Source organism: Aspergillus saccharolyticus (genome assembly GCF_003184585.1).
Source record: "Aspergillus saccharolyticus JOP 1030-1 unplaced genomic scaffold BP01scaffold_24, whole genome shotgun sequence".
NCBI lineage: Eukaryota > Fungi > Ascomycota > Eurotiomycetes > Eurotiales > Aspergillaceae > Aspergillus > Aspergillus saccharolyticus.
Window position 1 is genome coordinate 280,843 of NW_020290634.1, and position 23,377 is coordinate 304,219.

General features: G+C 52.9%; 7 protein-coding genes across 7 annotated transcripts; 4 read left to right on the top strand and 3 right to left on the bottom strand.

Moving 5' to 3' along the window:
* Positions 1 to 303: 303 nt before the first annotated feature.
* Positions 304 to 949, top strand: BP01DRAFT_93626 (uncharacterized protein). The gene is made up of 2 exons (XM_025580247.1): positions 304 to 585; positions 662 to 949. Exons 1-2 carry the CDS (start codon positions 456 to 458, stop codon positions 850 to 852), a joined length of 321 nt encoding a protein of 106 aa, XP_025429812.1. The 5' UTR covers positions 304 to 455; the 3' UTR covers positions 853 to 949.
* A 6,709-nt stretch (positions 950 to 7,658) lies between these two features.
* Positions 7,659 to 7,981, bottom strand: BP01DRAFT_93723 (uncharacterized protein). Its single transcript, XM_025580248.1, has one exon. The coding sequence runs from the start codon at positions 7,885 to 7,887 to the stop codon at positions 7,690 to 7,692; it is 198 nt and encodes a 65-aa protein (XP_025429813.1). The 5' UTR covers positions 7,888 to 7,981; the 3' UTR covers positions 7,659 to 7,689.
* A 3,781-nt stretch (positions 7,982 to 11,762) lies between these two features.
* Positions 11,763 to 13,858, top strand: BP01DRAFT_358267 (putative NAD+ kinase). Its single transcript, XM_025575387.1, has 4 exons — positions 11,763 to 11,847; positions 11,903 to 13,015; positions 13,077 to 13,353; positions 13,413 to 13,858. Exons 2-4 carry the CDS (start codon positions 12,094 to 12,096, stop codon positions 13,594 to 13,596), a joined length of 1,383 nt encoding a protein of 460 aa, XP_025429814.1. The 5' UTR covers positions 11,763 to 11,847; positions 11,903 to 12,093; the 3' UTR covers positions 13,597 to 13,858.
* Positions 13,859 to 14,892: 1,034 nt separating this feature from the next.
* Positions 14,893 to 16,116, top strand: BP01DRAFT_93805 (trafficking protein particle complex subunit 5). Its single transcript, XM_025580249.1, has 2 exons — positions 14,893 to 15,290; positions 15,407 to 16,116. The coding sequence occupies exons 1-2, from the start codon at positions 14,989 to 14,991 to the stop codon at positions 15,897 to 15,899; spliced, it is 795 nt and encodes a 264-aa protein (XP_025429815.1). The 5' UTR covers positions 14,893 to 14,988; the 3' UTR covers positions 15,900 to 16,116.
* Positions 16,117 to 16,531: 415 nt separating this feature from the next.
* On the bottom strand, positions 16,532 to 16,816 carry BP01DRAFT_267264 (microfibril-associated protein; the record flags this gene model as incomplete). Its single annotated transcript, XM_025571357.1, has 1 exon — positions 16,532 to 16,816. A coding segment is annotated over one exon (285 nt), but the record flags the coding sequence as incomplete, so codon positions are not given.
* A 1,443-nt stretch (positions 16,817 to 18,259) lies between these two features.
* BP01DRAFT_358269 (putative ssDNA binding protein Ssb3) lies at positions 18,260 to 19,092 on the top strand. The gene is made up of 3 exons (XM_025575388.1): positions 18,260 to 18,612; positions 18,722 to 18,776; positions 18,866 to 19,092. Exons 1-3 carry the CDS (start codon positions 18,373 to 18,375, stop codon positions 18,937 to 18,939), a joined length of 369 nt encoding a protein of 122 aa, XP_025429817.1. The 5' UTR covers positions 18,260 to 18,372; the 3' UTR covers positions 18,940 to 19,092.
* A 412-nt stretch (positions 19,093 to 19,504) lies between these two features.
* Positions 19,505 to 23,185, bottom strand: BP01DRAFT_300221 (putative GATA transcription factor (Ams2); the record flags this gene model as incomplete). The annotated part of the gene is made up of 4 exons (XM_025571978.1): positions 19,505 to 20,835; positions 20,891 to 22,866; positions 22,924 to 23,077; positions 23,146 to 23,185. 4 exons carry the CDS (start codon positions 23,183 to 23,185, stop codon positions 19,505 to 19,507), a joined length of 3,501 nt encoding a protein of 1,166 aa, XP_025429818.1.
* Between the last annotated feature and the right edge of the window lie 192 nt (positions 23,186 to 23,377).

The window sequence follows — 23,377 nt, forward strand, 5'->3', positions numbered from 1 at the left end:
CATGGACGTGCAGTGCCTGGAGTCCACTGCACTGTCGAACAATGGGGAAAGGACGGACAGAACCAGAGAAAAAATAAATTAAAGCAGGAAAACCGGAAAAAGGAAGAGAGAGATGATTTGATGGGAAAGTATGAGCAGTAGAATCGAAGGGGGCTCTAGCCAGGGATTTCTAAGCCAAGCCACCAGCAAGCAAGCACCTAAGCAAGCAGCACCACCAAAGCAAAGATCATGGCCCGGGATATGAATTCAAGAAGGAACCAGAAACTGGAAGACTGGGCCTGGGACATGCCGGAACTAACCAAACCAAATCAGACTAAACTTTTGGCTACTTTGCAGGAGAAGGAGAGCCAAGCAGCAGTCAATCAGTCAGTCTGGGGCTAAATGAGCAAGCCACAATTCATAGGTACTATACAATACCTAAGGTACCTACTTTCCTTACCATACAGGGATGAATCATGGATACACTTGCGACTTTACGAGTAATGGATCATCATCCTATCCAGCCTGCATCGCTGCCTTCTTCTCTTCTCCTTCGTCTTACTCGTCTCTTACGCGGTCTGAATGGAGGAGGTAGTAAGGTAATGTGTGTGTGTGATCTGTTACATCGGCAGAGCCTGCCCAAACCAAGAGACATTGCTGCTAACTGGCATGGGGAAGGTAGTACTGCCGTGTAATGCCCCATACTGGGACCTCTGTGTTAGTCGATTACGCAGCCTAGCGATCCTCAATGACTGCCTTTCCCCTCATCGCCATCATCATCATCATAGTCGTCGTCGTCGTCTTCTTCTTCCCTGTGCAATGGCGGCTGCTCAGCTCAGCTCCAATCTCGGTCCACAACCAGGGATAGATTGACGAAGATTGGGCTGCATTGGCTCATATTGCCTGCCTGCCTCGCAGGGACCACCATGTTCACCCCTCAGACCTGTCTACTGTGCTGTACCTCCTAGCCCAGACACACACCACTCAAATGTACAAACGGTCCAACCATCCAACCACTCTGGAACGATAGGCGCCAGGGGACCAGGTAGGAGGCAGAGGAACAACGAATGAATGTCTTAGTCATTGAGAAGGAATGCCTTGAGTTGACCCACGATCCGACCCGATCATCATCAATCGCCCATCTACCACAAACCTATCCGGTCTGTGTGGCCAACCCGTGTCCCCCTTCCAACTCTGCAACTCTGCGGATTTCGGTGTGGCTTTCCATCAGCACTAAATCCACAGTCTGTATTACATTAATTACTTTCAATTACTTACACTCATGCTCCTTCTTCCCCTCCTCCACCCTCTTTCCCCCCCGCCCTCCTTCCCTTCATCCTTCTGCTCATCCTCCTCCTCTTTTGTCAACCTAGTACAATACATAGTACAATCCGTGTCCACTCCATTCGTTTGTCCCCACAAGTTCGCCGTTCCCAACGCGTCACAACGCCCGTTACGCAAGGGTTACAATAATGTTCGTCAAAACTCCTCCTCTCCCCTCCCTGATTAACTTACCTGGATCAAAGTTTCGTAACCGAGCCTGGTCTTGATTACTACCAGTGATTACCAGCCCAGCTCGGCACTTTTCAGCAGGCAAGCAATTTAGTAAAACCTACGCAGTAGACAACTTAACTGACTCCGTTGTCTCAGAGCCTTGGGACCAAAGCGAGACGTCAGTGTGCACAAATCAGCTGGAAACCACACCTCAACCACTAGGTACCCCCTCCCCCCCCGAACCGTTGCCCGTTCTGGGTTGTTGGTTTTGGATCATCGGCATCACCGGGCGCACATAAACCACCACTGACATATCCACCCAAGTGAACTCCATCCGGGCCATAGTTTTGGGTTGACTCCGTATGATGTTCTGGGCGTGCGTGGAGCTTCTATTCCTGGCCAATCCTTTCAGTAGATACTGTATACGGAGTAGATTGGAGGGAGTAGGTTGTCTACCGCCTTCACACTGCTACTAACTTCCATCAACTGTTAGTGCAGTACCACCGCGCTCCCAACCTCCAAGCAATAAGCATCCCATTCCTTCTAGGCTGTCACAACCAAGCTATTAGGGGGCCGGACGGGCAACAGGGAAGAAACCCGAGGCGATAGCGATGAGAGAGATGAACCTCTGTCAGAGGGTGCTTTCCTCTGGTTTGATATACAGAGTATAGCGGTTTCATTGCCAGACAGAGAAAACTAATGATGCTGATGATAAGTATGAGCATGGAGCATATTACTGTGTAGTTGAGTTATGTACTACAGTATTGTGCGCCTCAAGGCTGCCAAGCTCGGTGTTTCTTATCACTTGACATCTATTCTCCACAACCAGGTAAACAATTGGGGTTTGTTGTACGGAGTCCTGGCACTGTTGTGCTCACTACTCGAGACGCAAACACCTCCGTGTGATCGTGTATTTGTACTCTCTGAGGTTGAGTAGCTTTGAGTTTGCGTCCGTAGATCACATGTATCATGACTGGATTTACTCCCCTATGGAGTACATACAAAATACCCGAAGGCAGAGAGAGAGTTGTGTGACTGAAGAGGGGAGATGTGGAATCGATCGGCATTGGAAACGACAGACTCCCGCTCATGCGGCCTCGTCTCAAAAATGCCCTTCACCGAAAGAATGACGGGAAGGACCTCGAAGTTTGAAGAGAGGGATAGTTTATTGCGGAGCACTGGGAAAGGAAATGGGGAGGGGGGCAAAAGAGCGGGAACTTCGGCTACGAAAGATGACAACATTCTGGCATACTCGAAGTATCTTGAATGATACCTAGAGTCATGATCTGCTCAATTGGCTGCTTCTGGCTCTCAAGCCCTGTGGAGTGGGCAGCAGCAACAGCAGCAGCAGTAGCAGCAAAGGGTGAAGGGAGAGGGGGGGAAATCTACGGAGTAAGTAACAGGCCAATTGCGGGAATGAGGGTTAATGATGAGATATGGAGTAAAAGCATCGTATCAGGTCAGATATGTATGCTAGGACGACTCGAATCCCACAGGGCCAGGCGGACAGTCAGACAGCCGGTACTAAACATCCACTAGTTGTTCAATGTTGCCGCCGTGTCCCAGAATGACGAGTTCCAGCTGCACGGCCCCCAGGCTCCAGTAGATGGGAAGCGCTCCCGCATGAAGTAGTCTCCGTGCCAGTGACTGCCACGCTATGTAAATAGTTAGTTTAACTAAGCTAAGTTAATGAGGACGACGATTAGATAACTAGAGTGCTATGAATGGAATCAATCACTAAGAAGAGAACGGAGGATTAATCCATTGATTTAGCTCAGTAGCTGTATCATGTATGGGGGTAGTACGGGAAGTACAGTACCACAAGGGAGGATTAAACCGATAGAGAGACCATTTCCAGAACAAGGGTTGCTACCGGAACTGGGACGGATTGTCAACTCAGCTTTACCAATTCCAGTTTAGAGCCCGGGAAGGGGGGGGGCCCGGGGGGGCCCCCTCCCCTACCACTGAGCCCCAGGTACCTGAAAACTTGAGGGCTGAAGGGCCTAGAGGTCTTTTTTCTCATTTATTCCTTCACTAGCCAATTCTGGATTCTTCTTTTTTCCCTTTTATTTTCTGGTTCAACATTTTTTGGCTCATTTCGTCGAACTGACGACCCTCTTTCGTCGCCTGGCCCGGAAATTCGGTCTTCAATGGAACCTGTGAAAGTGCCTAACCCTGCGTACGTCGGGCCCTCCTCTTCCTCCTTCTTAGTAATGTGCAATGGAGAGAAGGCAATCCGCTTTTGTGACCGGTGATCAGCTTGGTGAAACCCCATCATTGACGTTCAACCCCGAAATTCTTGACAGGGAAGATGTGGTTGAACCTGTCCCTGTTCCAAGCTCATCCTCCCCCCGGCGGAAAGACAGGCAGGCGTTGGGATGTTTTTTCCTACCGTTAGTTAGTTAGTTCACATGGGCTGGAAATCAATACCTTCATGTCCTACTAACTACGGTAGGCAATATAGAAGAAGCAAACGGCCGAATGAAAAGCCGTCCGCCCCAGAACGACATTCAGAAAATCTCCGTGCGACGGATTAGGGCGGATGTAATCTAGACTACATCATATCACTGAACGCAACTGATCGGACAATTGAGATCATCGTCTAACTCTGACTACAAATCAGAAGCCGGAGATTACAGGAGGGGCCATCGGAACGCATGTGCAGGGCCCACTCGACTGCAGGGGACGGGCGGCGTAAAGAGGGAAAGCGAAGAGATGAACTAGCAAGATTCCAGAAGGTCAGGGGTCAGCTCTGTTCCTCTCGGTTGGGGTTGTTCGAATGGGGCTTAGAGGGGCAAAATGGGAATGAAAAGGAAAAATTGAGCGCGACAAAATTCGGAAAGAAAAAGAAAAGGCCGAAAAAGAAGCCATTTTAGTCAATATAGTGGATCTTGTCTGGCTCCGAATCTCCGGCCCTCGCTGCGGCAGTCGGCCGGGGTTTCCTTAGGAACTTTGCGTTGCTGCCAAGCTGACTTTTCTCTCTCCGTCTGAAAGTCTGAAAGCAGATGCGAATTAGTCAGATAGTCAACGTGCTGGAACCATGACCGGAGGGCCATGTATCATTAATCAGCCTGGACTACTTTGGAGTTGGGAGTACGGAGTACTGCGGGAGGTTGTAATTCTTCCTTGGTCGTCAACTGTTGCTCTGCTCTATAATATATACGTGTACACTATCATTTTCTTTACCAAGCCCTACAGAGCATTCCGCGTTCCAAACTTGATATCAGTTGTGTACAGAGTACGGAGAGTACCAGCAGGGGACTTGGATCAAATCTGCTCACTTCAGCACAACCAACAAAGTAATTATGGTAGTTCACTCGATCTAGTGGAAGTATGGTGCACTCGGGACGGGCGTGTTGTATACAATACATCATGATGATCATTGCCGTCAACAGATCGGCTACTCCGCCATTGCAGTGCAGACTAGAGGTCGGGCGTGATAAATGCTCAGTGCAGCCCTGCATTGGCGTTGGTCGTCTACTCCGTATGCTTTCGGCGCTTACTGAGAAATAGTAAGTACAGAGCTGCTCAGTAAGTCACTAATCCATTTCACTCGTGCTTGGTTTCCCAACAGCCAGGGGCTGATCATTCTTGAAGGTTGAAGCTACGTACTAGTATTTTGCCCCATCGATGTATGTACTCGTACCAGAAGGGGTGAAGAAGTAAGCGTATCCCCAATGTGGAGACAAATGCCAATCCTTATCGATCTCCAGCGCAGTTTAACCTTTCCCTCTGTCAGGCTCCGAGCTCTGTGACGCTGTTCTTCTCCAACCATGGCAATAATCAAGGTGTGAGAGTCATGGGAAGAGTGGCCCAAGATGTCGGCTTTCGGATAGTTTTTCAGTAGATCAGAAGACATTACGGAGTATGCTGTGCGACTGGTCTCAAGTCTTCACTCTTGAAACGAATCCCGGGGTTGGAGACTACCTTAACCAATCCATATCAAGCGTGATCCATCTGCATGGTGCCCTAGCTTCTCCATATTCCGACCGACGCCTAGTTCATGTACTCGGCTCGATTCAGAAACCAGGAAAATGGCGGTCGCCGCCTGAAACACAGAGCTAAACATTGCAACCCTGGCAGGATCCGCCCACTGCAGTGACTTAAGCTGGTATTGTGCAAACTTCGGACATGAAGATCGCATTTTGGCTGATCAATTGTCGTCTCACCACGAGTCACATCTTGGAGATAAATCGTCTTGGCTTCCCCGCCTCGGCTGTTCGCGCTCTCGGTGGATTGGATTTGCTGCGGCCAAGACCCAATCTATATCGTACATAAGACTAGTAAATAATGAGGTAGCTTCGGATTAGGCCCGAGCGCCCTGCCACTAAGAGTCGAGTTGCAGACAACGAATTCAACGCCACTTAGCGGTGCCTACTTACTGTAGCTAGGTGGCATCTTGGATCTGTGGTCTCGGGACCAGGCTGGATCTGATACAACTTACGCTGCCAGCACCATAACCGAGATTACTGGTCACTATTGCCCAAGGCTCGCAGACTACGATGTGTTGACCGTCAGGTTCAGTCGGCCTTCAAGCCCCTCTGCGACTACCTTGCATTGTCAAACGAAAGGGAAATACAGGTCAGTCTGAGCATGGGGCTCCAGCTAGAGCTCAGACCAAAATGGTAGCGTTGCGGTTGGATTGATCGTGACACTACAGCAACCTGGATCATTCATCAGTTTGCTTGCTCTCGTGATAACTCGACCATGTTAATGCTTGAAGCTAGTCAACCCTTCGCCCATCTCCTTTATGCACAGCCTACTAGTTTCAATCGTCGTATTGCTGTCGTCGGTTCTCGATTTCTCAGTCATTACAGAGAAAGCGCTTCGTATCAGACCAACACAGAAGAGATCTTAGCCATGTGCCACAACCGACGCTACAATGTCTAACACCGCCATAGACTCATACACTATAACACTCAGTCGACCAGTGCATGATCAACGTACCCCCCTGATTACGTAGGGGGCTCCAATTGCACCGCTCGAAGGGAACCTTCCCGAGTAGGATACATTCAGCGGCATCCTGGAAATCAGTATGCAGCACCGCAGGATTGCTCGCCATCTCTTCTCAGCTCGGACTTCGGGACTTCCTCATAAGCCAGATAAATCAGCAGCTGTCTGCCTCCGAGAGACATCAAAAGATACCCGCCACAAGACCAATTCAGCATCATCAACGCTCCAGCGGTATAACCTCTTGCAGCCGAGCAGAGCTGCTACCAAATGGCAGTTGTCTGCAAGCTGCCATGAGTCAAATGGCTTACATACATAGGTCCATGCATGCATGCATGGACGGGGACCGAATTAAGGTGTTTTCCGCCCAGCGAATTACGTCTTGCCGGGGGAAGAAGGGGTTTGAACAGGATATGCCCGACGGCAGACCTGGCTGCAATCCTTGGAAACAGGACCAAACAGGTCGTCAATCCCTCCCTGTCTCACCACGGCAGAGAACCCCTTTACCTTTAGATGAGGGGCGGCCATAACTCCAATATGGACGGGTACTGTAGTGTACAGCATCTATGATCGACAGCATTCTGAAGATACTGTACATGTGTTTTTTTCAAAGCGGTCGCCTGAGCTTCACTGCTAGGTGGCAGCCATGATGACTGCAGCAAAATGAATACTATTGCGTTGTTCAGATCTTAGCAGGGTCCCAGGTAACACAGAATGTGGTCAGTGCTGAGCTACAAGGTTTGTCCTACATGTCATCGGGCCAGTAAGGCGCAGCCAATGAATGCTCCATGCCGGTCTGGAACCCTACTGAACTGGTCCCCCATAAGATACTGGGATTATGGGTGTATGTCGTCTAAGGTACCTAAACTGGGTGCATTATATGGAAGGGAGCGAAGGCTGTCAGGCCACCACTCCCTTTGCAAGGTGTGACTGTGTCAGGCAGGCACAATTTGACGCGGACAAGGGAGGCGACTAGGAGTAGTATGCCGGGACCGACGGGCATGCAGTATTGCAGACAGCGAATGGATTGTGGAGACCACCTGACCGACTGAGAATTGAGCACGCCAATTCCGTAACTACCTTAGTTACTGTAATTGACTGCTTACTACCTACGGAATACGGAGTACTTACTAGTCCAGCCTAGAAACAGTCCTGAGCATATTGAAGCGCGCATTATCGCCGGAAAGGCGGTTGCCCCGGTCTAATACCCCTCGGGAGGGGCTTGTCTCTCAGGTCAACATCATTACTGTGCTATCACTACCATGGTCACCCTCCGCCTGATGTATTCTCGTCGTCACTATTCCCTTGAGGAATGTCTCCGCGGGTGCTTACGCGATACAGTAAGTAGTACTCTCTACGTGGTCTAATGTTAAAGGACAACCATTGCAGGGCAACCGCAAGATGGGGGACGACAAAAAAAAAAGGGAGAAGAAGCAAAGAACTCAATGGAAAACACACCCACATTGACAGATCACTATTTAAGGATCGGCCGTAAATCGCACCAGACCCGACGCACCGTGACCCAACTACTACTAACTTACCGTCAATGATAGTCGCCACGGTCCCACCGATGTATTACCGGAACAGGCAATCAATTCTCGCAAAATGGAACCAAAGAGGCCACTCCTCCATCTGAACTACTGGGATTTTTGATGTGTGTTTTTCTTTTTTTACTTCCTAGCTTGCTGCTGAGCAACTCGAGCTGCTGCTTCTGCTGCTGCTCCTGCTGCTGCTGCTGCTGCTGCTGCTGCTGCTCCTGCTGCTGCTGCTGCTGCTGCTTAAGATCCTGGCTGCATCGTCACGGCAGATCGAAAGTGGGGAATCGAACTTCCCTTCCCCGTTTGCCGCAGCGAAAAGCGAAAGCGAAAAGTGAAAAGCGAGAAAAAAATCTGCCTTCTACTAAGCTCCTGTGCCTCCTGTACACCGCAGAACGAGGGGAAATTAGCTGAGGTTTAATTTCCTCTTTCGCCTGGATTTTGCCTCCCGTCAGCCGCGCATCAGACCGGGTTCTCGGACCCTCATTTGCGAGGAATTTCCTTCGGCAGACAACGGGTTCCACGATAACATGGAGTCACGGACACAGCTGGAGGTTCTATGATCATGCTCCACCCATCATCACCCAATGATGATTGTCGATTGGTAGGTAAGATGTCTGACCGTTGGTGGGCCAGCCTAGTGTGTGTTCCATTTGAGCAAATAATGCGCCAGCCATCCAACTCTCTTGTCAACCCGGGGAGGGGCAAGTCCACTTTATCAACCAGTCTTGCCGTGGGATCTGTATCTCAAGCTAGTGTACTAGTTTGGGGAAGGGGAGTCGGTGGGGGGGCGCTTGAATGGTTACGGATAGGCGGGTTGCTCGACAATTTACGCAGTCTGGCGGTAAAGCCCAACTAACCCTACCGCAAGCGGTAAAGTGGTTTGACAATGTCCTCTGTACTGTGTCGGGCCCGGTGTCATGCGCTGCATTGGATGGAGACTTTTTCTGTCTCTTGACTCCGGATTGTACAAAGTTACAGACTTACTCGGTACAGTAAGCCTAATCTCTCACACCGCACACAGTCTTGTTCCACTTCCGAGGGCCATGTCACTCCCTCGCCTCCACTCCGACTCAAATCAACCTTTCACGCGGGCTGTGTTTGCTGAGGCTTTCCACGATGTTTACTTCTTCCTCCGTTGCTGCTCCTTAGCTTCTCCTTCTTCCAGTCTAGGAACAGCCGACTGGGTCTCAAGGAAAGGATCTTTTTCGAACCAGTCCGTCATCGTATGGACAATGAACCGTATTTCCTCGGCGACTGGAGTCCGGAAAGCCACATGGCTGACTATGCGTCCCGCTTCAAATAGTCCACTCATCAGGCTGGGACCGCTTTCTTTCCCTTTTTGTTGCTTGCTGATTGATTGATCGATCGTTGCCCTGCCGCTGCTTCTAGAGTCGGGGGAAGTGAAATACAAGAAACGATCATCAAAGCAGAGAAGCGACTCGGCGGATCCAGCCTGAAAAGGCATAACGAATAGAACGAGAGACATCCGAAAGGGGCCGGGCGGAACGAGGTTCATCACCTCTAGCCTCTACTCCGTAGGTGTTTCTCCTTGACTTGATCCTGCTTAAGAGGTAGGAAGACAAAAACAAGTTTACAAGACCTGCGTCGGTGCGATAAGTACGGAGTTGATTTAGATGCAAGGTCATCTCATTTCTCCCCTATCAAGTCAACTAAGAACTAAACGCATGAGGGGCAAAATAAAACCTCACGGGAGCCGCGGGTGTCTCGAGCAAAAGCAACAAGCAGATAACTAACTGACTTGGTCTTGTGTGATTAATTCAGGGCAGTGGGGCCCGGGATTAGTGGGTGGCTGGCACGTTGTCGGCGATGATGATCTTTTATTCCTACTTCGTAATCAGAAGGAAATAAATATTATCCATGTTTATTTTTTGGCATCCGGAGTATGGAGTGTGGTGGAACTATAGTAGAGAAATGGGAAAGGAGTAAGTGGCTGACCGTGGCTTTGGACCGCTTCCGCCTGGACTACAAGATCTCGAACCTTAGCCCTCTTGGGCGGGGAGTTTATTGAACCTTCACTGTACACAGACTCGAGTCACAGTAGGCCTTGTACATGCTGTGTTGTATTCCTTTGTCATGACACCTCTCAAGTTCCAGCGCATTGCCCGGAACCAATTTCAGTATGTGATTGTGCAGAGCCACTCGTCCGGGCAATGCTCAATGAAATCCAGGAAGATTCTAGGCCCTGGACTGGAGGGAGAGGGGGGAAGGACGTTGCGACAAGTTACAAACCGATCGATCAATGACCTCCTGGGGAGGGCCTGTGGCTGGAATCTGTTCGGCTCCCTGCAGATCCCATGGTGATACGAATGATGACACAACCCGGACAGCCCACTTACTATTGGGATTTGGGGCTATTGTTCGGAATAGAGGGGGGTAAGGTATGGACAACCGACAGACTACATTGATCACCATGTGGTTTAAGTGGCAACTTCTTCCCACTTCTCCAATATCCATCCATTCATCCTAGCTCCTCCTGTCTATCTGTCCCATGGGGCACCTCCGTCCATACCTAGTCACAAACACGCACACACACACCTGATACGGAGTATGCGTGGATTGACACAACAACTGGCTCTTCTCCAAGAGGCCAACCCAGCACTGCCCTGGCCGTAGCTTTCGTATCCAGAATTGACCCCACGGATGGATCCTCTAGGCATCACCATATTTCTGGCTCTCTCTTGTCGCTTCGGAAAGTGGAGCAATCAATCCGTCAACGTGAGACATCTTGCGTCTCTGACATTACGTGGACTTTATGCTACTGAACTACTACTCAGTTACTGAATACTGTGTATGTGGTGGAAGATGCCTACCGGATTTTGCGATACATACCCGTAGGCCCGTGTTCTAATAATAACGGGCAGTTCGCACAGGATCCGCCCTCCAGCTGCCGAGCGAGCGTCAACTGATAACCCGGCCAAGTATAGAGTCTGTTGCACCTGGTTGACTGATTGTAGCGGTACTCTGGTCGACTGTATCATTAATGTTGGTCAATTTGCTTCTGACTTGTCTGGTCACGCAGTGGGAAAGAGCAAGGTCTCTCTCCCTTTTGATCGTTGGTGGGACGCGTGTAAGGTGAGATGTCGGCACGGCTTACTGGGTTGAGCCATTTCGGAGGCTTAATGCTCATGCTGCAGGGTCCTGTGAGGAGAGATATTGATGCTGAGTCTGTCTTTTGGGGGTTCTGGTGTGGCTCGTCCCATTATCGATACGGTATGTTGGCTGCAAGGACGTCGAAGATGTAGTTCAGGTGTGTCTCTCCGTTCTTGGTTGTTTGGTCCTGGTGACAATACTGGTAGACAGAATTGTATCCGTTGTGAAGATGCTAAGAACCTGTATGTCTTTATGTATAAGGGGAGAGACGATGGTGAAGACGATGTATGCTGTGGCTGAGGTCGACGTATGGTGTACAATTGCACATTAGAACCCAGTGGTGCGGAGTGACTTGGAGTTCCGAAATATATCTCGTTCACCCGGAATGCCCAGCGCGGGGCTCGTCGACCTGACACTGTAACACGAACATTCAAGTTCCTATCAAGGAAAAAAGCATTGACAAATTTCCCATCACTACTACAAGGCTCTTCACGATATGTAAACTGCTACAGGTTATTCCCACCACAGTCATCATGACAAGCCAACATCCTCAACGTGCTTTCAAGTTTGGCGGTGGTGAGGACAGCCGGAACGGCGCAACGACGTCATACCCGCAGCTACTCCGATTCCGTTCGCGACCCTCGACTTCAACATCGGTTGATTCCAAGTATTGACAGTCATTTTCATCTCAAACACCGCCCTCTGGCCATTCGACTTATACGGAAGGGCCCTTCAAAACGCAGTCATGGACCTGAGCCCGAAGCAAGGTGGTGCTGTAGGTCACTCAATTGCCGAAAGATAGCCCACGGTCGAAACTGACTTGGTTGCAGGATGGAGGGGTAGATGGCGAACTGGAAGATCCGAATCAGCTGGAGGTACCACTTTACAAAACCACTTTACAAACTCAACCCCCATTCAATGCCCACGAAGGTGAAGTAAGCAAAGCTAATCATGCACGAATGCATCCGCATAGGTCGTTCTGTACCCGGAGTCCAGCCACCGCCGGAAGTCGTCCCTGGTCATGGCAGACGACCCCAACACCCGACCGAACCTGTCGTTTCCAGATGAAACCACCGCATGCTTCGTACATTCCCTTATCGCGGGCGAATGGGGGGACCCGACTAACCGGATCAAAGAGATCAAAGGCTACACCGTCAAGGACAACGAGGCGCTGAACGACGAGGGCAGCTCCGACGACACCGAGAACGACATGACCGTGGCCGAGAAGGCCATGATGCAGTCGCGCCACCTGACGAAGAAGCAGCTCTCAGACATGGCCTGGAACGTGCGCAAGCTGTCCAAGAAGCTGGACAGCGTCAAGCTGCGCCTCACCGTCAAGACCGTCTTTCTGGTGACCAAGGCCGGCGACCAGTCGGTGATCGGCTCGACGAGAGAGGTCGCCCGCTGGCTTCTGTCCAAGGAGCGCGACACGCCGTATGTAGTCTACGTGGAGAAGCGCCTGGAGTCCGACCCGGAGTTTGGCGCCGCGCAGCTGCTCCGCGATGAGCCCTCGGCCAAGAGTCGACTCAAGTACTGGGATCATAAGCTGGCGGCGGAGCGAGCGCATCTGTTCGACTTCGTGATCACGCTGGGCGGCGACGGCACGGTGCTGTTCACGAGCTGGCTGTTCCAGCACGTCGTGCCCCCGGTGCTATCCTTCTCCCTGGGGTCGTTGGGCTTCTTGACCAAGTTCGACTTCAATGACTACCAGAACACCCTGACCACCTCCTTCAAGGAGGGCGTCGTGGTCAACCTGCGCCTGAGATTCGAGTGCACCATCATGAGGAGTAACCCGCTACCGGACGGTTCGCCGGCGAACGCCAGCAAGCGGGATCTGGTGGAAGAGTTGATCGGCGAAGAGGCAGAGGATACATTGACCCATAGGCCTGACAAGGTCCTACAGATACTGAACGATGTCGTTCTGGATCGTGGGCCCAACGCAAGTACGTTCCGAGATCTCCAATCTATAATTCATACTGGCCAGCTGCTAACGGCCTGGGCTAGCAATGTCCTCGATTGAGCTGTTCGGGGACGACGAGCACTTCACGACGCTCCTTGCAGATGGCGTTTGTATAGCTACGCCTACCGGGTCAACCGCATATAACCTAGCAGCTGGGGGTTCCTTGTCGCATCCGGACAATCCAGTTATATTGGTCACCGCTATTTGCGCGCATACATTGTCGTTTAGACCTATTATACTACCCGATACCATCGTTCTTCGCATGGGGGTGCCGTACGACGCCAGAGCCAGTTCGTGGGCCAGTTTTGATGGCAGGGAGAGGTATTTTTCTCTGGACGAACCCCCCCCACCCCAGACCAGCTGGCTGACATTGCATGTAGGATTGAGTTACATCCCGGAGACTACGTGACAGTCTCGGCATCCCGATACCCCTTTGCCAATGTTTTGCCAAAGGGTCGACGGGGTGACGACTGGGTACATACGATTTCGAAGACACTGAATTGGAATTCGAGACAGAAACAAAAGTCTTTGGACCCGCCACATGAGGACAAAGCTGGGAAATGAGGGGTGCCTGCAAAGCCGATCTGCTTAGCTACTGGTTTATGGAACAAGCGACAAAGATACTCGGTCACATATGGGGGATTTTTTTGTGCGGCGTTTGGCTACAATGGAGGTTGCACAAACTATTGAAGGACTCTCACACTCACTGTATAAACGACTATCAGTCCTAGATTTATCTCATGTAATAGGTTACAACAAATGCCGGGCGACAGGTTTCTATGAGTAATGGCCAACGAATTGAACGTCCTTTTATTGGGTTGTGGAGAGCTCGTCTACAGTGAAGTTTTTTTTTTTGTGTCCAGAAGCTTCGTATGGGTCGGGGAGGTTACCCGGGCAGCCTAACTCCGACTATAAATACTCCCTTCCCGCTCCGAAAAAACTTTTCGTCTTCATCATTCCTCAACCATCGCACATTGAGTGCGACGCGCACAACATCACAACATGCAGAAAACTGCTGCATTCCATGAAAGTTTTATGTGACTCTCGATGCATGTGATGAGACGGATCTTGCATTCATCCTCGACTTGTTCTGCGAGATCAATTGTGTTCGCAACTGACTAATGGTAAGCTACCACTTTTTCTCTCTTTTTCTGCTTTCCATCATGACCATGACGCCCTCGCGAGGGCTTTTATGATGAAAACTTTTCCTACATTCGCAGTTTCCACGCTAGCCGTCGCCATGAACCCATCATATAGACGTGCTCTGTGCGCAATACTTCCTTGGATGTCTGACTACGTTTGGTCATGATTGGATATTTGATTATCTTACGTGCCATTGCCATGAGTTAGTGCTAACTAGCTTTGTGCAGTTTAGTTATCAGCTTGATACTCGCAATTACCCGTCCCTGAATAGAGATTGGATCAAAAAAAGAAAATTAAGATGAAAATGAAATCTCAGAACATTTGGATGAATATGTTTCTTCTCGTAAAATCCTGCTTCGATCGTAGAATGTACCGTGTGCTTGTAGAGATCGTTCCCTACGAAGCCTAGCGACCCACTGTAGCCGAATAGAGGAGCAGCTGTTAGTACAAGCCATGCCGTCGAGGCCTGCTCTGACAGGGGATGAAGCTATCCCATTCTCCAAACTGCGTCCCAAGCACCTGCACCTCCCCGTACAAACACCTCACATAGCAAGCAACCAACAACAATACCTCTCCACCAAACCGCCAAGCCACATCAACCACCCACACCTTTCAAGTAACCAACCCATCTCACCAGCATGAGCAATCGAAATCATTGAGCCCCGAGTACATCACCAGAAGGGGACTTTCCGACTCGTGATTCTGCACAACCCCAAACATACCTAGACCTCGTCCCTCCGCTCATCACTATCACGAGAAACGCCCACCACACCTACACCACCACCACCACCTCCCAGTACAGACCACAGCACAATGGCCCAACCACCCCCGCGTCACGCGACAGTGCTCTCACTCAGCAACAGTAACAGCAACTCCAACCTCTCCAACGCCAGCACGGCCATCGACCGCCCGCACTCCTCCCAAACCCACATGCCGACGCCGTCAACATCCAGCACGGGGCTCCGCGTCCCCTCCAACCGCAAAACCATCTACGACCGCCACCTGAACCGCAGCCGGAATGCAGAGCTCAGCCGGGCAAGCTTCGCATTTCTATTTGCGGAGATGGTCACGTATGCCCAGCGGCGGGTGACAGGGATTCAGGATTTAGAGAGACGGTGATTGCCCTCCCCTCCCCGGCGGCCCTGTCCTCTCCATTATCCGACCTATCTCTGCATAAGCAGGGCGGAAGCAGAGAGCGATTAACTGACACTGTTACATTGGGGGGAATTAGATTAAACGAACAAGGCTACCCGCTAGGCCTGCGCCTCCTGGATTTGCTCTTCTATCGCACCGTCTCCGGCTCCACCTCCTCCTCGCTCTCGAGCTCCTCGTCGACCTCCGCCTCGCCGCCTAACCGGCCCCTCCGTATCTTGCCCTTGTTGCACCTCATCCACGGTCCCCTGTGGCGGTTGCTGTTTAATCGTCCTGCTGACGCGCTCGAGCACTCCGTCTCGCCTGAGACTCCTAATGAGTATATGATTACCGACAACGATCCGCTGGTTAATACCTACATTAGTGTCCCCAAGGAGATGAGTATGCTCAACTGCGCAGCCTTCGTGGCAGGGATGATCGAGGGGGTCTGCGATGGGTGCGGGTTCGAGGCTAAGGTCACTGCCCATAATCAGCCGACGGAAATGTGGCCGAGTCGCACGATATTCTTGCTGAGGTTCGGCGAAAGTGTCATGGAAAGGGAGAAGGTATTGGAGAGGGCTGGGGTGAAATAAATTGTCCCTCAACAATTGCTGCCATTTGGGTTGTTGTGAGGCTAGACCTCAGAAAATACGGCTCACGGCTTACGACTCATGGTTTATTGGAGACCAGTGTGTCCTTGTACCAGGGATTATGGTCAGCTCTACGCTCTGGTATTGCAGGCTGGACTGTGTGAAACGCCGAGCGGATTAGATCTAGATACGCCCTCGGACCTCTCGGGTCTGTTGCGGCGTCAAAATGGTGTGTCTGGTTGAGGTTGATTGCGCAGGGCGAATTATGTACCCTCAGCGGAATGATTTCTTCTGAGCGACACTCGTGATTGTGCTGCCTGATACAGAGGGAAGAAACGTCGATTCCCTATATGCAACAGAAGGCCCGGACCTATTCATGCTCTATATCCAACAACGCCTGTATGATATAAATGCCATTTTATTTGCAAGCCAACCGGCTAGCCTGACCTCGCTTCCTCCATTCGTCTTCGTTTCTCTCGATCGTCGTAGGGCGAAGGGCTTCGTTTCCTGCGGCTGCTGTCTGGTCTGTAGCGGTCTGTTGAGCGATCGCGACTCCGTCGACGCTCCCTCCGATCATCATAGCGGTCTCTCCGAGGCGAGTTTGACCTTGATCGAGACCGCCTCCGCTGGCGCACGGCCGAAGCATTCGCCCCTGTCGGACCCCTCGGCCGCTCGTCCGGCATGTAGCGTTCGTCGGTGACCCCCAGCGGCGCCTCAGTGCGCCGGCCAAACCGATTGCTGACGCCATCTCCAAAACGGCCCGTGTCCTCGGACCTCAAATCCTTGTAGCGGGTGCGCCCCTTCTTGCCCAGCTTCGTCATATCGCGGATCTGCATGTACTCCGGCAGGGTCTCGCGCGCGACCTCGTCGACGAAGCGCGCCCCCATGGCGTTCCGGCGATCCAGGCCCTCGCGCTCCATGTCGTCGCGGAAGAAGGCGCCCTTGTGGAAGTAGCGCTGCATGAAGCCCGTCTGGCCGCGGGTCGCCTCCTTCTCGTCTCTCTGTCTGGCGAGGAACTCGCGGTCCTCGCGCTCGCGCTCCTCGGCCGTCAGCTCGCGGCGGCGCTCGATCTCCTCGCGCTCCTTCTCCGCGGCCTCGATCGCTTCGCGCTCGCGCTTCACGCGCTTCAGCTCGCGCAGCTTCCACGCGGCATATTCAGCCGCGGGGTCCTTGCCGTCCGTGTCATCAATCGCCTCCTCCTCGGCGACCTCGAGCTCGTCGTCGTCCCACGCGCGGTTGGCCTGGCTGCGCGCAATCGCGTCCTTCTCCAGTTGCTCGCGCACCAGGGCGTCGGCCTGTTCCTGTCGTCGCGCTGCTGTTTCGGCGGTGGCGACGGTAGTATTTGTTGTGTCTGTCTGGGCGGCGGCGGCGGCGGCGGCGGCGACGGCGGTAGTGCGTTTGTCTTTCTTGATGAAGGTCGGGCGGAGGAGAACTCGACGGGGGGTTTCTTCTTCCGAACTGCTTTCTTCAGACTCTTCCTCTGACTCTTCCTCCTCCGACTCTTCCTCCTCCTCATCTCCCCTCTGCAGAGCAGTAGTAACCCTCGTAACAGCCCCATCGCCAGCAACAGAGCTTGTCCCGACCACCTTTTTCACCACCTGCTCCTCCTCCTCCTCTTCTTCCGTAACAAACCCCTCCTCCTCCTCCTCCTCCTCCTCCTCCTCCTTCGCCTCGACCTTCACACCCTGCGTAACCCCCGCACCGCCAGCCGGAAACGAACTAGCTTTCGGTTTCGGTTTCGCCGCTGCAGCGCGCCGTTGCTGTTCCTGCCGCCGTCTTTCTTCTTGCTGCTGCTGCTGCTGTCGCTGTTGTTCTGCTTCTTCTTCTTCGTCTTCGTCTTCTTCCTCCGAGGAGGGCTCTTCGGCGATCGCTTTGCCGGGCCGGTAGCGCTGGGGTTTGAGGGGGTTGGCGGTCATGCCGCGGTGTTGGGAGGGGAGGGGGGGTGGCATTATTATTGACTGGCTGTAGATTATTGTGTATTGGGTATGGGGGGGGGGTTGCGTGGCTGTGCTGGAGCTGAAGCTGTGCTGTAGCTGTGCTGTAGCTACCTGGGTGGTAGTGGTAGTGGTAGTGGTAGTGTGATGTAGTGAGTTATGGATGGTGTAGAAGCAGCGGCGGCGGCGGCGGCGAAGTCAAAGTTACTTGCTCCGATGCACCACTAGGTTTAAACCGAAGATGGAAGGCTGCCTGAGGCTGCAACACTGAGGCACGGCACCGACGGGAGAATAACTTTACTGTTAGCAAGCAAGCAAGCAACCAGACAGAGTCACGTGCGTTCGCGTCACGCGGCGCGCGACTAACTATCGATAACCACCCAGCTCTACCCTCTAACTAACTACACCTAACTACTTACTGTATAAGATACTATAACTTCAACCACACACTACCCTCAATTTCCTACCCTTAATCTCCCAACTCCCGGAGGAAACACCACCACCGCCCCCTCTCTCCCAGTGAACTGAAAGGAGAAGAAAAAATGTCCCTTCAAACCCCCCGCATCCTCCCCGCCCACCTCCACGCCTTCCACCCCTCCAGCGCCAATTCCAAACACACGGTACGCATCCTCGGCACCGTCTCCGCCCTGCGCGGCGACACCGCCACCATCACCTGCGGCAGCGCCGGCGAGACCGTGACGATCATCCTGAACCCCGACTCGCGTCTGCAGATGGGGAAGTTGGTGGAGATTATCGGGAAGGTGACGGATTTGGATGAGGGGGTGAGTAGTCCCCTGCCCTTGTCTTGTGGTCGTGTTGGATCAAATTTGAGCAAAAGGTGTGGTCAACTACTTCCTGTCAGGCAGGCTAACGGTCACTCCACGTATATAGGGCATTGGAATCCGGTTACGCGGGTGTACCGACTTGGGGGATCCGGCTGATTGTGGTTTGTCTTCCCTCTGAGTTGCTGCTGCTGCTACTGCTGTTGCTGCTGCTATCATTCGACAAGTGGTTGGAGAGTGCTGACCCATGCAGACTACAAAATCTACGAGCAGGTCGTCAATGCGACGCATAAGCTCAAGTCCATCTTCTATGACGCGAACGAGTGAGTGCCCAGTGTCATCTCGAGGGAGACGAAAACGAGGACCTTTTGCGGCGCGTGCTGGTATGCTGGTATGGACCGGCTTGTGGATGATGGATGTGATATACCCCTGTTTCGGAGGGAGATGTTTCTATAATGAATATATGCGCTTGTCTGTTCTACTATACCCACAGACTAAGACTCAGTCTCGTAGTATGTGAGTATCCATCTGGGTAGAGTGAGATTGGTAAATTCGAGGCGAAGGATAGTATCGGAGGGCAGTCTTATCTGAACGACACCTTACTTGACTTTATGATCCTAGAGCTCAGCTTATTGATTATTCATTGCTTGCTTGGTCAAAGACCTGGTATCTACTGTGGTATCTAATCCTATCCTAATCCCCATTCGATCCTCCATCCCTGCACACGGCACTGTATTGCACAATCAAAGAACCCATTCAATGTGGTCCACAAATAAAATGATCCAGCTCCTCACATATGAAGATGCCTCTGTCCCAAACGCCTCGCTAAACATACAAAAGAATCAAAAATCGATAATCGATAATGAAAGAATGTCTCGTCATTCATCACACATCAAACACTCGGCTGTGCCTCGGACCGGCTCGACTCCGCCTTGTCTTTGACACCCAGTGCCGGCACTGTCTCAGGATTGACGGCGTCAGAGCCGAAAAACCCCGAATCGAGCACGTTCGTCTCCACATAGTTGAAGATATCAAACTGGTTGTTCTTCTGGAGCTCCGGGTCCGAAATGAGCGCGTTCAGCAGATCCCGCGGATCGTCTCCGCTCGCACCCGAGTCTCCAGTGGCAGGCTCATCCGAACCCGTGGGAGACACATAATCGGACGGAATCCAGTCAGGCCAGTTATTACCCGTCGCACACTTGTCGACTCCAAAAAGTGCGTCTGTGGCTGCTGCCGAGGGCGCATCGGAGAAGATATCCACAATCATGTTGTCCATCCCCTCGAACCCGAAACCGTCAACAGGCAGCTCCAGATCACCCAAGTTCGATCGCACCTGTTTGGGCATCTTGTGCTGACGCGGAATAGGCCCAGGGCTGCTCTGGATACGCTGCAGTCTCTGCGCAGTGATCTTCGTAGGGGACGTGTCCGCGCCAAAACCTCTCCGGGCCTTGGCGGAGGGCGAGATGCACGGCAGGGAGTGTCGCTTCTCGCTCAACAGGTTCGACCGCTGATTGCGTCGCCGTGGGGTGGGGCTAACAGGCATATCGAACCCGAAACTGGGGCTCTCAAAGAGCGCGTTCAGATCGGTAGCAGTCTGGTTTTCCTTGTCATCAGCCTGCTTCTCGGCCATGCGAGTATTGCGAGGGCTGCGTCGTGGACTGTTGACGCTTGAGTCACCGAGTACTCTCAATGGTCCGCTCTCATTGGAGTTAGGAAAAAGCACTCTTCGCACTGACTTCGGAGTAAGAGCATTCTCGCCCGGCGCCGGAGCATTGCGCGTCCCCAAAATTCTCGCAGGACTAGACTGGATGGCATTGCGGAGAGCAGCCACGGGGTCTTGCTCCTTCCAGCGACTCGCCGCGGTGTCGGTTGACTTGCGCGGCTCCAGGCTGTTGGCACGGCGCCGCTTAGCAGGCTGCCCCTGCAACTCGTCGTTCTCTTGCTCGTTGTGGTTCTCAGCCTCGTTGTTGTCATCATCACCCCGAGGAGTGGCATCGTCCACCGCTGGGGAAGAGGCGTCGGACGCTCCAGGAGAGGATTCATCCGCCTTGGAAGATTCGGCCCTGGCGCGGTGCCTCGTGGCAGGGTTGTTGTTGTTGTTGGTCGAGAGCGGGCCGCCCCCCTTACGGTTCCTGGGCGGGCGCTTTCTCTTGTTGCTGGCGGTCTTGTTCCACTTGTTTTCGGGGCGCATGCACTTGAACTTGTGGAGCCAGAGGCCACAGGCTGTGCCGATGTTAGTACACGAATGTCGCAGACCAAGTAGATAGGTATCACTTACGGTTGCAAAGAAGAACCTGAACGAAGTCGTTGTCGGTGTCGGCTAGGCTCTTCTTGTAGACCTTGAACTTGATGACTTTCTCCTGATCGTCACGCTCAACAGCCTGCCAGAACAACATGGTAGGGTCTTTCGTGAGTTCGTTGGCGTCATCTTCACTGCCCTCAAACTCTTTAGACCACGCCCTGCGCCAGGTGGGGGTTTCAATGGCCCCACAGTTCTCGCAGTAAGGCGGCACTTGACCGCTCTTGATGCACCGATCAAGACGTGCCTGAACCTGTCGCAACCGGCGGGCACCCGTGCCACTGCGGATCTTGCCATCCTCGAGCACAGGCTGCGGGGCTGGAGTCTCAGCAGCGGTGAAATCACTCATTGGTCCGGCCCAAGGCTGTGCATTCTGCGTGTGCAAATGAGAAGGCAGAATCGGATCGCTTGCGGGAATGGCACTGATGAGCTGCTCCAATTCGCTCTGCGACATCGGTGCAGGTGCAAGCGGCTTTGGAGCCTGTCTCATGCTAGCTCGGGAAGAGGGCCGCGAGCCGGCATTGCTGGCGGGACCGCGAACAGGAGCCGAAGCCCTTTCTTTGGTAGAGTGGTCCACAGCAGCGCCGGCTGGGAAGTTCTCCATGTTCGTGGGCGCAGTGATGGGCGAACTGGCGTGCACAGCAGTACGGACAATCCGCTTACCCCTTGCTGCGCCGGTTGAGACGGAATCGTCCAAAGGAGTACCAATTTCGTCATCCAGCAGTTCATCCATGCCACCGCTCATAAAGCCCGAGTCGGCCATGGGTGGAAGAACGGGGCTGGAGCGACCGAGGAACCCAGACTCAAGAACGGGGGGCGACGACGGCATGCTGAAAGATGGCTCGAAAAGACCATGGTAGCGAGACTCCGGAGAGTGGTTATCGCCAGTGGGGTGGTCATCGCTCATAGGATACGGGGAGGTGTAGGGAGTGTGAAGGGAAGACTCGCGGAGCAGACTAGGGGGAGGTCGTGCGCGACGGGAAAGATCGGGGGCGTGAGAGATAGGGGTCGGTGGGCGCACAGGCTCTTCATTCGAGTTCTGAGCAGCAGCAATGGCCGGGTTGACCGGAGTGGGGCGATGGATGCGAACAGAGGCAGCGGTGCTTGCGGCGACCCGTAGAGAGCTGGGCTGTCTTTCGATATTCAAGTCGGACTTCCCCGGCCACTCTGCACGGTACAACTTGGCACGCTTGCGGGGTTGTTGTTCCGAAGACTCGTCGCAGCTGCCGTAGCCTGACTGGATGGATCCTCGACGACTGGCGGCGTACCTCGAGTGGACCGGCAGCTCCGAGTCACGCATCGAAGCACTGGATGAGGGTCGAATGGAATCGTTGTATGATCGATCGGGGTGGTGGTGCTGAAGCTGCTGGGTATGTTGTTCGTGTTGCTGCGCCGGGGTCGGGATTCTGCTGACGGGGCCGAGCGCCGACTGGGCAGGGGAGACTGAGCGCATAGATGCATTCGCGGTCACGGAGGGCAGCTCCCTTGGCGTCGATCCTTCACTGAGCAGTTGGTGGAACCTCTCAATTCCTGCATGATCCACCGGTGACGCGATCGGGTCCGGCTGTTGGTCGCGGGGAGACACCAAGCCGGGGTTTTGGCGCAGAAAGCTTGTCCAAGCCTGCGCATCGAACTCGTGAGGAATGATGTTGCTCAACTCACGATACCTCTGCATACTCTCGAGATACTCGCTCTGCAGGAGGGTCGGGACCGGCACCAAGCGCAATTTGACCTCCAAAGTCTCCTGAGCACCCTTCGAGAACAGACCCAGAACATTCTTGCACACCCGACCGGTGACCATGGTTTTCGACTGATGGGCGGGAGCATTAGGGGTAGGCGACGCTGACGCAAGCACCCAGGACAGCATTCCCTGTCCAACCAGCGGAGTCTCATATTCGGAGTAGTCGTAAGCGTAAACAGTGTAGTCATGTCCGAGCTTGGCCACCAGTTCCGGACTGTGACGAGACGAATGAGTATAATAGCCTGGAAACCAGCTTATCCTGACCACTCACCTTGCCGAAACAATGGCTTGGATGCATGTTTTCAGCTCAATGACACCGATCTGCAGCTTTTCGTCGAGTGCGGCGGTTTGAATATCGAGGAGATGGGGCCAGCGGGCCAAGCAATTGGTTTTGCTGGCATCGTCGAACGTGTAGAGTACCTTCACTATAATCCGATGAGGTCAGCATATGATTGTGGGGTGGTCAGGCGAGAATTGAGGGGGGGACACTCACGCCTCATAGGCCGGACGGAAATTCCGTCCTGAGATTCCATGCCACCCGTTCCAGCGATTTGATCATAGGCAGAAACGCCAGCAGACAAGAGGGTAAAAATGAGTGTTGAGAACGAGGTGGTCGTAGGGTACACCGAGTCCGACAAGAATAGGTCGAATAGGAGAGACTGCAAAAGACCGATGTCGAAATCAAAGCAAGGTACAGTGATCGTGTATTACCGACCAGTTAGAAA